Source organism: Portunus trituberculatus, chromosome 37 (genome assembly GCF_017591435.1).
Source record: "Portunus trituberculatus isolate SZX2019 chromosome 37, ASM1759143v1, whole genome shotgun sequence".
Classification (NCBI taxonomy): domain Eukaryota; kingdom Metazoa; phylum Arthropoda; class Malacostraca; order Decapoda; family Portunidae; genus Portunus; species Portunus trituberculatus.
The window spans coordinates 4,294,187-4,308,978 of record NC_059291.1 but is presented as its reverse complement, the minus strand read 5'-3'; the positions used below and the strand labels follow the sequence as shown (position 1 = coordinate 4,308,978).

General features: G+C 42.9%; 3 protein-coding genes across 15 annotated transcripts in view; 1 reads left to right on the top strand and 2 right to left on the bottom strand.

The window, feature by feature from the left end:
• LOC123513827 (lateral signaling target protein 2 homolog) overlaps positions 1-300 on the bottom strand; it is a 31,835-nt gene extending 31,535 nt beyond the window's left edge. For both annotated transcript variants that reach the window (XM_045271208.1, XM_045271207.1), the window contains exon 1: positions 4-300. The gene's annotated coding sequence lies outside the window, so the exon portion shown is untranslated. The remainder of the gene's footprint in view (positions 1-3) is intronic.
• The window catches only part of LOC123513828, a 41,984-nt gene that overhangs the window by 2,543 nt on the left and 24,649 nt on the right, over positions 1-14,792 (top strand). Inside the window, exon 2 of one of the 2 annotated variants that reach the window (XR_006677457.1) lies at positions 2,891-3,856. The exons of the other annotated variant lie outside the window; for it this stretch is intronic. The gene's annotated coding sequence lies outside the window, so the exon portion shown is untranslated. Of the gene's footprint in view, positions 1-2,890; positions 3,857-14,792 lie in introns of those variants that run through there. 2 annotated transcript variants of the gene reach the window in all.
• LOC123513823 overlaps positions 4,253-14,792 on the bottom strand; it is a 31,554-nt gene continuing 21,014 nt past the window's right edge. For 5 of the 11 annotated variants that reach the window (XM_045271197.1, XM_045271204.1, XM_045271200.1 and 2 more), the window contains exons 2-12: positions 12,263-12,484; positions 11,352-11,503; positions 10,809-10,953; positions 9,418-9,688; positions 8,480-8,610; positions 8,067-8,217; positions 7,765-7,970; positions 7,498-7,662; positions 6,798-7,232; positions 5,919-6,563; positions 4,253-5,742 (exon numbers count right to left, since the gene is read on the bottom strand). In XM_045271197.1, coding sequence (XP_045127132.1) covers positions 5,698-5,742; positions 5,919-6,563; positions 6,798-7,232; positions 7,498-7,662; positions 7,765-7,970; positions 8,067-8,217; positions 8,480-8,610; positions 9,418-9,688; positions 10,809-10,953; positions 11,352-11,503; positions 12,263-12,484 — 2,568 coding nt within the window. In that variant the 3' untranslated portion in view covers positions 4,253-5,697. Of the gene's footprint in view, positions 5,743-5,918; positions 6,564-6,797; positions 7,233-7,497; positions 7,663-7,764; positions 7,971-8,066; positions 8,218-8,479; positions 8,611-9,417; positions 9,689-10,808; positions 10,954-11,351; positions 11,504-12,262; positions 12,485-13,289; positions 14,128-14,792 lie in introns of those variants that run through there. The other 6 variants (XM_045271202.1, XM_045271201.1, XM_045271203.1 and 3 more) reach the window with 3 other exon arrangements.

Here is a 14,792-nt window from a genome sequence, read left to right as displayed (position 1 = left end):
TACTTTTTACACCTAATAGAGAGTCAACCCCTCCATGGGCCAGGCGGGTCCCTGACGTGCAACCTCGTCGCCTCGGGAGACAGACACTGCCTCACTATAGACGCGGTGACCGCCCGCGCCGCCGCCTGCAGCCCGACGCTCACTGGGATTGGAATGCGCTTCACTGGCCAACACAATATCAAGTATTCTAAACTGAGGCTTTCTAATGTTCTCAAAGTGCAACCTGCAATAATAAATAATTAATCCTGCTTCTGATAAACAAGGTGTTATGGGTGGTCAAGAGGCTGTGAGCGTTGTGCCCGCTGAACACTGGTGGCCTGTCACCAGTCACTGCGAACAAGGTCATGCCGCCACTCAGTGCTCTCGCCTTGAGGGAGGTTTTACCAGAGTGCAGATAATTTTTCTTGAGGGTCAAAGTATCACTTTCTCTCTTGTATAAAACTAATGAACGAGGATCACTTTCCATGTAATTTTCTTGTAAGACTTTAGGCGAGAAAAAGAATGTGCATACATAATATAGTTATATTGTGCAATTGATTATGTTCATAACATATTAAATCAATTTGTGTACAAAGACTAAGTAATTCACGATAATCAATATATATATATATATATATATATATATATATATATATATATATATATATATATATATATATATATTCTTTTTTTTCCCAAATGGGCTGTAGATTATATTATAAGCTGGTTTGGTGTCAAGATGTCCACATATACCCCAATATGATAATACATTAATACAGTGGTAAATCATTACAGAATCTTAAAATATGCAAACAGAATCGATTTTGACTAGGTGAAATCTTTACTTTACATCCATTGAACTATACAGAGGCGCAGTAATTCCGACCTCTCTGCAGACAGGCAGTCGCCATTGTTGACTGAGCTGAATATGAATTTTGAAAGGTAAAGTGGGGCAGATCACCGACTGGCTAACAGTCTAGGCCTGACCAAGGTATATATTCTGCCAAGAGAGCTTCCTTGATGACGAGTCTGCAGTAAGTCATGATACAAAACTTTTCATTGACTGAAATAGAAATGACGGGCGTTTCCTTATAAGTCAAGTCTGCTGGGTATCGCTAACATACACAGCTTCCCGGAGACATTCAGTTGTGTTACTTGGCTCCAGACTGGCGGAATGATATTCAGCAATAAGTTTGAAGTTATAAGGGAAGAAATCATTGAGTTACTATGATTCTAAATTTGGAAAGTAACAGGGACATATAAGGCAGAGAGGTGGGCGTGGCACACTCATGAAACACGTAGCTATCTCTCGTCACGTACCCATGATCGAGATGTCGCATAGCACTAGACAAATAGTTTCTCCTTCCATGGATCACCTGGGACTGCATACAAACTATCTAATACTTGACCAAAAAATGTAGGATTGATTTAAAAGAAATAAAGTAAAAGTTTCATATGTATCACAAGTGGAGTCTCGTATTCAGATTTATTTTTTACATCTTGGAAGATGCTATGCAAATATTCGTTGATAAACTTTAAAAAAATATGAATAGGTGTAGTGTAAACCACTCACCGATATTGGGCTTGAAATGGTAGTAACAGGATGTGCAGAAGTGAAAGTGAGCTGCGCAAATTCCTGCTATTAAATCATTATTTGTATGAGAAAGGTGAAAACAGATCGAGAGAAGTATCTACGTGGCCTATATAAGGGCAATTATGAGAAGCATATAACGACGTAATAATAGCCATTTTGCAACACACACACACACACACACACACACACACACACACACACACACACACACACACCACCACCACCACCACCACCACTACCACCACCAATGATGGAAGATGAGCTGTGATGAAGGTATGTGCAGTGCCCTTGATGCTACAAGTGTTACGGTAAGAGTCCCTGGCGACGGGTTCTTTGCTTTATAAATATGATTGATATTGGTCAAGAAGTGTTAGCATTGATTTTACCTCATTATTTGGAGCTTGGAAATCATTTGCTCCACCTTGCAGTCAGGGCGTTTCCGTTGCTGACATAGCACATTGCAGACCAGCACATCCTCCTTTCACATCCTTATTTTCACTCTTTCATTTACATCCTGAAAAGTCTACTTCTCTCTCACATTGCGTAACGTGAATTTTTTTATCACAACTATTATATATATATATATATATATATATATATATATATATATATATATATATATATATATATATATATATATTTATTTATTTATTTATTTATTTATTTATTTGTTTCTCTCTCTCTCTCTCTCTCTCTCTCTCTCTCTCTCTCTCCTGAATATCAATAAGTTTATAAAACTACTTACTGTTAATTTTTTCATCAATATATCTTTTCTTTTATCGTGTCATATTAGCAGGTGTTCGATCAGCAGATGTTATAAAAAGTAAGATTAAATCGTGGCAGACTCTGGGAACCGCATGGTTGAGGCATTTCCTTTGTCAATACAGAAAGTTCAACAACATGCTGGTGAGAACAAAAGAGGAGGAAATTGTTTAGTGACTCAAGGCATGGAAAAGGAGATATATTCCACCTGTGTGCCTGTCTTCGTTCTGCATAGTGGTAATGCTTAATTTTTGGTCAGGCTGGGAGAAAGCTGATACCATAAGACTTGAATTACTGTATTGTGAAACGGTAGCACACGGGCATACCATCCATCAACCATTGTGCATATGATAGACTGAGTTGTGAAGAATCTCCATTTTAAAATATGTATATCAGGTGATCTGCGTCTGAACATCTGATACTTCAGCTTTTGGTGTTGTACAGCAGCTTCATTGTCTAGCGTTGAAGCTACCATCGTCCACCATTGTCACCGCTGGGCAGGCCTTGTCTTGCGAATGGACCTCACCCGACAGGACATTTTTTTTTTTTTTTCAGGAACTCGCCACTGGAAAAAGACACCGAGGAGGACCAAAGCGCAGCTACAAAGATCAGCTCAAGGGCATCGTGGCTCAAATCAACATTGAGCCTTCCTTGTGGTAACAAATTGTTAGGAGCCGCAGAGGCTGGAGGACAGTTGTGAGCAACGGCACATTGGCTTTCAGGGAAAACAAAACAGCGCGAGAAGGAAATGCGAAAAAAGGAGAAATTAGAACAACCCGGTCCTCCTCCCATCCCCCCCTCCAATGAGACCTCTGTCCTCAGTTGTTCCACCACCAGCTTGTCCTCTTATTAGGCATAAACGCCACCTGAGGAGACCAGATAACTAACTGAAGACAGACCCAATGTTCGGATACGACCTCTGCTGGTGCCGACAGCAACGATGACTACTATTACTGCTATTATTACAACCACTACTACTACTACTACTGTTACTACTACTATTACTACTACTAACTGTTGCTGTTGCTGTTGTTGCTACTGCTGCTGCTGTCACCGTCGCCGCTGCGGTACTTGCGGTACAATCATAAGAAAGCACACCATAAGGATAGATCTTCTTTTTTCGTCTTCTATTTTTAATTTCTAACCTTACAAAACCGCGAGGCACAAAAGTTTACGCCTCTTTCGGCAAAACGAACCACGTCTGTATGATAGAAAAAAAATAATAAGGGCATTACATCAGGGATTTTGATTTATTTGTAGTCATTATAATTTTCCGTAAAAAAGAACTGGAGGAACAAAATGAATCAAAGTAGAGGAGAGGCAAAACATTTAGATAAAAAACAAACATTCCTGAGATGAGCTGATCATTCCTTGGAAGAAAAAAGTTCACTAAGAATTCTGGTAGAAAATTGATTCATTCTTTTTCTTTTCCTTCTTTTATCTTTTTTTTGTTTGTTTGTTGTGAGAGAGAGAGAGAGAGAGAGAGAGAGAGAGAGAGAGAGAGAGAGAGAGAGAGAGAGAGAGAGAGAGTAGTAGTAGTAGTAGTAGTAGTAGTAGTAGTAGTAGTAGTAGTAGTAGTCGTAGTAGCACTAGTAGTAGTAGTAAAAGTAGTAGCAACAGCAGTAGCAGCAGAAAAAAAAACACCAATAACAATGACAGCAGCAGCAACAACAACAGCAACAACAACACGAGGTATAGCAGTAGAAACAGCAGCAGCAGCAGCAGTTGCAGCAGCAGCAGTAGTAGTAGTGGTAGTAGCAGTAGCAGCAGCAGCAGCAGTAGCAGCAGCAGTAGCAGTAGCAGCAGCAGCAGCAGCAGCAGTAGCAGCAGCAGCAGCAGCAGTAGCAGTGGCAGTAGCAGCAGTAGCAGCAGTAGCAGTAGTAGTAGCAGTAGTAGTAGTAGTAGTAGTAGTAGTAGTTGTTGTTGTTGTTGTTGTTGTTGTTGTTGTTGTTGTTGTTGTTGTTGTTGCTGTTGTTATTGTTATAGCAATGGAAGTACTGACAGTATGAGCAGTAAGAGCAATACTACTGGTGATGGTATTTGTTGTGTTGATTGTGGTAAATGCAATATTCTTAGAGTTGATGATTTGTTGCTGCATATGTAGTGGTATTGGTTACAGATTATTAACAATTATAGTGATAATGATAGTAATAATAATAATAATAATAATAATAATAATAATAATAATGATAATAATGAAAATAATTATTATTATAATTATAATAATAATAATGATAATAATAATAATAATAATAATAATAATAATAATAATAATAATAATAATAATAATAATGATAATGATCTGACATTCAACAACACAGTAACAAAGGTTCCAAGCGGGTGGAGCTTCGCCACACAAAACACCTAATGATTACGTTGGCCGCCAAGTATCGCCTTTTTGTTAAAGATATGTACACCCAAAGGCTTACTGAAGGCCAGCAAGGAACTATTACTAAATACATCTACAGGCCACGGTGTGCACGCGGGACCTGGAAGCTAATGGGAGACGCAGACTTCAGCGAGACCACTCAGGAAGTGGCATTGTCTCCTTTATTGGTCCCTTGGGAAACAGAACACTACGTCTCTTCTCACGTGTTGCTATGACAACCTCCTCAGCAAACAAGTTTCACTGGCGACATCATTTTCATCTGCAGGAACACCAACAGCTCTGTCTACAGCCACTCACTACAAGCCTTTATAGAATCAACTTAACAATACTAGTACACGAAGCAAACAAATCAGGCTCGCACCATACAAACTTGTCATGTATGACACCCTGTTGCAGCCGTCGCCATGATTAAAACATGTAGTTACATACATTATGTACACCTCGCTTCTTCCCTGAAAAGTGTCGATTTAGGATAACTTAATCAAATCACAGCTATTGATTAGTTTCGTTTGGGATCAGCTCATGAATTGTTTCTTGATATTCTCATAAGCTGTTTGAAATTATAAGTTATTATAACTTTTTGAGAAACTATCAAGCCGTGTATAGTAAAAATAGAGAGCCTTACTTAATTTTTTTTTTTTTTTTCGTTGTAAAGCGAGATTTCAGTAGACTGTAATAAATTCACTTTCAGACGTCACTGAAAATCCACAAGTATTGGCAGCTACGCTGAGAGTCGTCGATAGGAAACCAGGGGTAGAAGAAGACAGCTGAGGTCGAAGGGGCGCTGTTGGAGGGGGTCATACGCCTCAGAAGATCGCTCGAAGAATATTAACAGGCGCCTAGAGCCCTCAAGGTGTGTCGACGTAGACGGTAAAATATTTGTCGAGAATGAAGGCAACGCTCTTTAAGACACGTCTGCAGGTTTCCTTTGCTGTTGATGGTGGCTGTCAAGAAGGGACTGTTCGGAGCTGACTCATCCGATCTGCTGACACTTGCCTCGGGGATCAAGCCGGGTACCCTGCAATTCAATATTCAGAAACTTTACCGATGTGTATTAAAAGTAACTGTTATCCATTGTCCTCATGACACAACGTGCCATTTATAAGAAGGTTCTGATTTCTGTCAAACTTATTTCAGAGTCATTACCTCTGTACAATAGCAGTTCTAGAGAAAAGAAAGTAGTATACCACTAACCTTAGGACAAGATATGGTTGGTCTGCGGGGTCCCACAGACACGCCCCCCACCCTTCGCCTGTCGCGTCCCTGAGGGATGAATTTGGGTCGACACTTGTAGTTATAGTCTCTCTTAGCACCAGGCTTGCAGGCACTCAACAGGGGAGCCTGAATGATGCCACCTCCCTCACCAAGTTGTCGCCGTCCCCGGTGACGCAAGTACTTGGGCAATGACATCTCTGAGGATGACAAGTCTTCTGCTTCCTCTTCTTCTCCGTCTGCGTCACTGCTGTTAGTACCTCCTACACCCCTTGCTCCGCCAGAAGTGGCGTTGACCGCCAAGGGAGGAATCACCGTAGGGACGCGAAACGGCAGGCGGGGATGTTTTCTCTTCCTTTTCCCTTTTGTTCTGGTAGAGTTTCTGGAGCCACCCAATCTTTGTCGTCTTCTATGACCGCGCCTGCGTCCTTTCTTCTTCTTTCTGCGCTTCCGTCCTTTCTTTTTTCTTCTCCCTTTGCCCCTCTTCTTACTCTTCCTCCGCCTAGAGTTCTGTCGAGCCGCTCTGCCGCCACTTCTAAGGTTAACCTTCCGGACAGGGCGAGCAGCTGCTGGGAGAGCCGGCGTCTGTGGCACCACGACAGGTAGCGCCGCCGGAGGATGATTGATCTTAGGAGGAAAAATTCTGTAGTCATTATGATATCACGATATAAAATCTTTATAAACCTTTACGTACTGACATTTGTTAAATTTCCCATTAGAAAAGCACACACAGAAAAGTATAATTATTGCCATTACATCTATCCTCAGAACATGACGCAATTTAAAGAAACACAACAACCGTCAACTTCTGGTGTGCCATTCTTCCTGCCTGACACTATCCGCTGGTTGACACCCACGTACCTTGACAATGCTGCGGAAGTCACGATGGAATTCTGAATCGAAGGTCGTCTCTCGACTTTGACGAAGTGGTCCGCTATTCATTCTTCTGCTTTTCAATCTTGCTCGATTAAAAACTTTTCTCCTGACGTGGTGTGATGCCTGACCTTCCATTGCAAGGGTCCTTGCTGCGCCTCTCTGGTGTCTAATGGCATGGACTCGTCTGGGGTGATTATTGCCCCTCCACGTGTGTCTGCGGCTAGCCCATCGCAAGGACCGGGGCCGCTGAGAAGGATGGACGTTTCGTGGAAAACTTCTTGTGTCAATGAAGGGCACTACAAGATGGCCAGAAGAGAGGTGCGGTGTCCCTTGCTGGGGTTCGGCTACGTCTCTCTTGGTCCTCTTGATTCCCTTCACCTCAAGATCCCAGGTCGTGCCGTTCATGATTATATACGATACCTACACAAGTGGAAAAACAAAGTCATGCTTGGACATTACATACAACACTTTGTAATATGACACAATGACACAGTTCTAGAAGAGTCGAAACACACACATATATATATATATATATATATATATATATATATATATATATATATATATATATATATATATATATATATATATATATATATACATGAGTTTCCATAGAGAAATATTGTTTGAAAGATCTTCATGATATTTACTAAGAAAGAAAAAACAAAAGAGAATGTGTGTTAACCTGATAGTGATGGTACTGGCGATCCTGGGTGGCAGGGAACGACATTTGTTGATACTGGAAAGACCTGCGTGGTCGAGCGAGGCCAGCTTCCATAAGGGAGACGCAGGTGGCTTCCAGCTTGTCCGTGTCATAGCCAAATCTTTGCCCAGCCTTGCACGGTCCTTGCTGCAGAGCAAACACACTATAGCGCCTGTTGAACATAAAGGATAACACGGTCCATATGCATATGAAAAACACTCATGAAACATAACAAGTCAAGAGAAGAACCTCGTTAAACTGGTAGCAGAAGCCATCCTTGGGGCGAGGGGCGTAGGGCAGGTCGTTAGGCCAGAGCTGACTGTTGACATGGCTGCAAGGGTCAGGCCTGCAGGTGAGAGTCTTGGAGTTGCGGTCAAACTGCAGGACAAACCCGCGGTTGCAGTAGGCCTTCTCATACAGGAAGTAACAGGAATCGTTGGGTCCCGGGAACATACCTGAATGCATACATATGATTTTAAGACCAATGATTTATACACACCAAGTGTTAAGGACTCACAGGGGAACATATCACACACTGTTACGGAACACACCTTCAGGACAATCGCAAACTGCAGTGCCATAGGCGGTGAGGTAGAGGCGCCTGTTGCCGGGACATATGCCCGGCTCGTTCACGTCATGACACAGCTGATCAGTCTCCACATACACGTAATTGTCGGCACACAAACGTGGAACACACTCTCCCTGAAAGCAAAAAGAGAGAGAAAGAAAATTCAGACATGAAACACATCTTCATGATTTCAGTCTTGCCAATGATCGTGGAATTAATAGCAGTACACACTTAGTCGTGGTTATAAAGAGAATATACGCTACATGAAGGGAATAATCAGGATCACCAACTATTAATAAAAAATCAAAAACTAACAAATCAAAATAAACTAAATGGAATGGTATACTATAGGACGTGAGGCGAGTGTTGCCAGTCCCTCCACACAGGACAACTGACCGTGCGTGTGTCGCTGTTGAGAAGGACCCAGTGGCGGTAAGGACACGGGTTGGAAGAGAGGAGCGGGGCACATCGGTCCATTCCCAGCGGCACTTCATCCCTTGGGCAACCGTCTTCCTCCTCGTCATCGCCTGCACCGATCCCAGGCCGACAGGAGACAAAACACAAAGAGGTGCTTTTATATACTGCAAGTCTGCCCGTGTGTGTCAGTGCCATCAAGATAGCAAGAAGCTTTAAGTCTCTCTCTCTCTCTCTCTCTCTCTCTCTCTCTCTCTCTCTCTCTCTCTCTCTCTCTCTCTCTCTCTCTCTCTCTCTCTCTCTCTCTTACTATCTTTCAGTAAGTCTATAAATATAGTAGGGTAAAATCAAATTAACTTGCCCACAAACTCCCGTTCCCATAATTCTGATTGAAGAAAGTGACTGGGTATTAGCCATGAGAAGCTTATTAAAAGTGCAAGTAAAACGTGAAATACTAAGCATACAGCACTGAAATTTTTAACATTGCTTTGGGTGCGTGTATGTTTGCAACTAGATTTTCAGGGCACTGAAGTAGTGATTAGCAAAGGATAGAATTGACAGGCAGGAAAAGGAAGCTCGGGCTAAGTGATTAAGAGTAGTTAAGAGTAAAAAGGCAGACGCAGAGAGGGAACTCAATCTAAGAGGAAGGAAGTGGAGTTAGGAGGCAAGAGATGGTAAGCAGATGAAAAAAGATTACCATCTCTCTCACAAACGTTTACATTAAGAATTCAGCCAGTGACATCATTCCGACGACGACAATTCAAAGCTCAAATAGAAATACTTTAGTCATTCCCAAAGGGCGCGAGGATTAGTGAGCAGGCTAATTTGACCTTACTGTCATAACTATGTGGGCAAGGAGCACAACACACAAGGCTGAACAATTCTGGGCTTGGAGAGTGAGTCTGGAGGCCTCCGCTGACCTGAGACGGGAATGTCCATCGGGATCATGGGGACGGGGAACCGTGGCTGGGTGGCCGCCTTGGGAATAGGAAAAAACCATATCTTGGGAGGGTTGTTTGGGTGGGGAGTGTGGTCAGGATAGCACTGGTTGAGCTGCGCCACGCTGTACGCCAGAATGATGCCGGACGCCACGCCGCTCAGGGAGATGAAAGATGAGCGAACTGACTCAGTGGCCGATGAGCACGACACGGATGACAGCAGGCGAGGATTGGAGTCCCACAGCTTACGTACCTGAGCCGAGGAGTATCAAGGGAACATGTAGCTGACACGAACCCCACTGAGGAGCAATGCATATAAGGGACGCGTCTTCTCACCAGGACGCCATAGAATAAGGAGAGGGAGAGAGAGAGAGAGAGAGAGAGAGAGAGAGAGAGAGAGAGAGAGAGAGATGAAAGGAATGAAACTGAAAAGAAGAAATGGTACGGCGGTATTTGGGAAGAATGAATAATGCAAAGGGTATCAAAACAAAAGAAAACTTGTATAAAAACTATGGAAATAACTAGTGGAAGTACAAACTCTTACAGAATAAAGGAATCCAAAATTTTTAAACAAACATTAATGAAAAAAGACAATAAAGAATAACATGCATGCAAAAAATCAAAAAGAGGAAAATACAAACGTAAAGGTAAGAAATAAAAAAAAAAATCAAATACGTAATGAAGCACAATGAAATGTTTCTTTATGTAGGAGGTAAACTGACCCACGGCAACAAAAAATGATTAGAAAAAAAAGGCCTACTCACGTGCCGGTTCCGAAACAGGCACAAAATAATTGGTTAAATGTACTGTAAGGGATAAATCTCTTGAAACTTCCCTCTTAAATCAATTCAAGTCATAGGAAAATATAAATACAGATGCAGGCAGGGAGTTCACGAGTATACCAGAAGAAGGAATGCATGAATGTTTGAGAATACTGGTTAATTCTTGCATTAGAGAGGGAAAGAGAAAGAAGAAACTCTTGATACATAGACTAAGCAAACCTATTAAAATTAAAGTCCGTTTTCTGAAACACTTCCACGTTGCACCATAAGATTAAAAAAGAAAAAGAAAAAAAATCTAGTTGAAGTTACAAGAGTTTTTCCAAGTGTGTGGATTTTTTTGGGGGGATGTTCTAATGATTGATTAAAGAAATTATATTTCTAACAAAAATAAAAGTCATTCTTAGGAATCTTGCCAGTCATCTACGTAACCTTTGAAAACAGTCGTAGTGAGAGAACACAATATTTCATAATACGGTTGATTTGTCGCTACACTAAAAAACAAATTGTGGATAAAAAAAAATCATTGTATTTCGGACAAAGAGGTAGGTAGGCCTATGAGCTACAGTACAGTGGCAGGCGTTTTCCTCTTACCTGCTCGACTACTGATATGTGGAGGGGAACGCGGCCACCGTCAGGAGTGGTGACATGCGGCAGGGCGCGGAACTGTTCCAGGGAGAGGCTAGAGAGGTTGTACTGCAGGTTGTTGAGTAGCGGCGGGAGTGTGGCGTCAACGGAGCTGTAAGGAAAGGGGGTAGTGAACGCCCCGTCTCTCTCTCTCTCTCTCTCTCTCTCTCTCTCTCTCTCTCTCACACACACACACACACACACACACACACACACACACACACACGCGTAGTGTAATGGTTGGCACGCTCGACTCACAATCGAGAGGGCCGGGTTCGAGTCCCGGCGCGGCGAGGCAAATGTGTAGCCCCTGTTCACCTAGCAGTAAATAGATACGGGATGTAACTCGAGGGGTTGTGGCCTCGCTTTCCCGGTATGTGTTGTGTGTTGATGTGGTCTCAGTCCTACCCGAAGATCGGTCTATGAGCTTTAAGCTCGCTCCGTAATGGGGAAGACTGGCTGGGTGACCAGCAGGCGACCGTGGTGGTGAACACACACACACACACACACCTGCGACGACGGCGTCGGCCCGAGGCAGGAGGGACGCAGCAGGAGGCAGGTGACGCGACGCACAGATTGAAGAGACCCAGCAGATACAGCGCCGTCAGAACCGAGGTGGTGACTGCGCCCGAGCATGACCCAGCCCCTGCCCGCGCCGCTACCTGAGGAAAGAAGCAAAGCAGTGAGGCCAGGGTAGGGAGCGATCATCCAGAAATATATGGTCTAGCGGCAGCGCTTCGTATTTCTGGTTTCTGGTTGTTTTGTATGCAAGACGAGAACGCCCCCGCCAGAAATGCCAGTATAGCACGACAAGGATCGTGAAGCTGTCCATGAACCTATGGCGGTGGTTCTTGTTTGTGGCTGGATGAACACACTGGAAAGGCCAGAGAGAGAGAGAGAGAGAGAGAGAGAGAGAGAGAGAGAGAGAGAGATTTTTCGCCAATTTCGAGGATGTCTGTTTTATCAGTAAGTTTTCATTAATTTGTGAATAATTTTTCTCGTAGATCCTCATTTTCGTGCGATCTGCAATACCTTGTTCTCGATAAACGACCTAATGTAATTGTAATGAGCCGAACAAATCTATTATAATCTAACACTGCATGAACTAACCTACCATTATTCTCTACGACCACTTACATTCAAATGAAAAAAAATGGTTTCAGCGTTGCTATTAATACATACATGGAATTACAAATAATCAAACTAAAAACCAATGAATAAATAAAAACCTATATGAAGTGATGACAGTGCAGTCACCCACTAACTGTATAATACTGTTTCATAATAAAAAGCCTGACGGGTTTATCGTGCATGGGACAGCGACAGTACAGTACATCCAGTAGTCATCGTGAACCTCAACAAGTGACAACAATGTCCTGATCCAAGAGAAATAGATGTAAGTAAAAACATTTCAGCCTCACCTCCTGCAGCGACCTCCAGTCACTGAGGTCAGAATGTTTAAGGGCGTCAACGTAGGCCAGCGTGTCTGCCTCGGATGGAAAGCTGTAGTGGAGGAGCGGTTCTGGGGCAGAGGGCAGGAAATTCGTGAAGCGGGGTGGAGTGGAGGCCACGTCCACACCGGCGTTCAGGAGGGGCGGCGGCCCGGCCATGGCGCCCTCACCACCTGCCACCTGACACCTGTCCTGCAAACAGGTAGCCTTTACTAATGTGTGCATTGAAACACACACACACACACACACACACACACACACACACACACACACACACACACACACACACACACACACACACACAGAGAGAGAGAGAGAGAGAGAGAGAGAGAGAGAGAGAGAGAGAGAGAGAGAGAGAGAGAGAGGGGGCTGTAGGCTAAGAAACAAACAAAATAAATAAATAAGTAAATAAGATTAAAAGGAAATAACAAACAAACAAAATATGAAAATAATTATAAATTAAATAAGTAAGTACATAATGAATGTCTGAATCAGTAGTACATGTCATACATAAAACGACTTCATGAAGCAAACAAACACATAAACAAATAAAGATTAAGAACAACCATAGCTCAGGTGACAAAGGAAAACCTGAGCTGCCTCCTAAATTAATCTAGAAAGCAGTCCGACCAAATGTTTGATTATTTTAGGACAAAGTTTGCAGTTGTACAAATAATATTTAGCTTTATGATCCGCTGCCTGCTGTCTTGTACGCTGATCCTGTTACCACTGCGATATATCATGAACTCCAGGAGGTGTTACATATAATCATCCACTATGTAATCAAGACAAGATTATCGCAGGTAAATTCAGGATAAATCAGAGCAAACAACCACATTCTCAGAAGTTAAGTAAAAAAAAAAAAAAAAAAAAAAAGTCAGCGATTGTGCACTAATACACAGTTACCGGCAATTCTGCGACCCAGAGATTTCTATTCAGGTTGGAAGCGTTTGATATTCTTGAGGCGTTCGCGTAGGTGAGCTTGAATGTGCTTTACCGTTTGTAGTTCCCATTCCTCCGCAGTCCTTGCATGCCATTGCCGTCTGCCGCCCGCCGCCCATCCTCTCAGCCGTCCAGCAGTTTCACTCAGCCGCCCACTGCTGTTGGTTCTCACGTCTCTGCCGAGCCTCAATCACGAAACACCCGTAATCACACAATCTACTGCTATACGCTTGCAAGCGGATGCCGCTTTATTTGGGAGAGCGAGACTCGGCGAAACACACTATCCCACGAGCGTGGTGGGCCACAAGGCGAAAAAACAGCGGGGCAATATCGTTCAATTACTGCTAATAAGAGGCTACGTTCCCAAGGAGACAAATGAATCGCGCCAGCTGGGAAGAGTACAAAGTTATGCTCTCTACTTTAGCGTCGTCAGCGCAGGGCAAATGCTGTCTTGTTTCTAAGTCATCAGGCTCAGTGAACCCCGGCCGCGGGGGAAGGGGGTTTCGTCGCGCACCATTGCCTACGCTGCATTGCTTGGTTGCTTTGGACGGGCGGCGCCTCACCCACGGCATCCGGGACACCAACAGCCCTTTTTTTTTGACGTCACCTCACGTCATAAGCAAAACAAAACATATGACACACGTGACTCACATACCACACGTAACCAATGCTATATTTGGAGACTTACATCCCTCGAGTGGCAGGAAATGCGCCACCACGAGTCTTGCAGGAATTCACTCTTTCACCACGACAAGTTGCCGCCGAGGATGATGGTAACGACAACAACAATTATAAGACCAGTAACTCTTGACTAACAACTTGGCTAACAACAAGGTTGGTCCTTTAGAATAACGAACTCTATGACATTAATTCAGAGGATCTCTCTCTCTCTCTCTCTCTCTCTCTCTCTCTCTCTTACGGCAACAATTTCCCGAGTTTCCGATTGGTCACGCTCTTCCATGCCTTTTCCCTTGGTGCTGCCCACGCCACCCCGCCTCGCCCTCACAGCTGCACGCCGGCCAGACCTCTTTTGAACACGATCAGGAATGAATGAAGATGCACACAATACACACACACACACACACACACACACACACACACACACACACACACACAATATTTATTTGTTTGTTTGTTTATTGACCACAGTTTTATAATGTGAATTTCCATAATGTTAAATACACTGTTAAAGAAATTGATAAACACAAATAATATTAGCAAAAATAACACAAAACACCAATAACGCAAAGAGGCTCCGACGTATTCATACATTACACAAACGACTAACTTGTTTTGATATTTATCACGATTATACCAAAAGAGCAATTACTTTCTTATAGAAACGGACGTTGCAAATCGTGTGCATAATCCCCATAAACCCTTGCGTCACCACTCTCTGGCGCGCCACACACCATTGCCTTGCATATTGTTTTCATGCAACTAACAAGGTAATATTTATCGACGTTTTTGTTAAGATATCTTACATATATATATATATATATATATATATATATATATATATATATATATATATATATATATATATATATATATATAT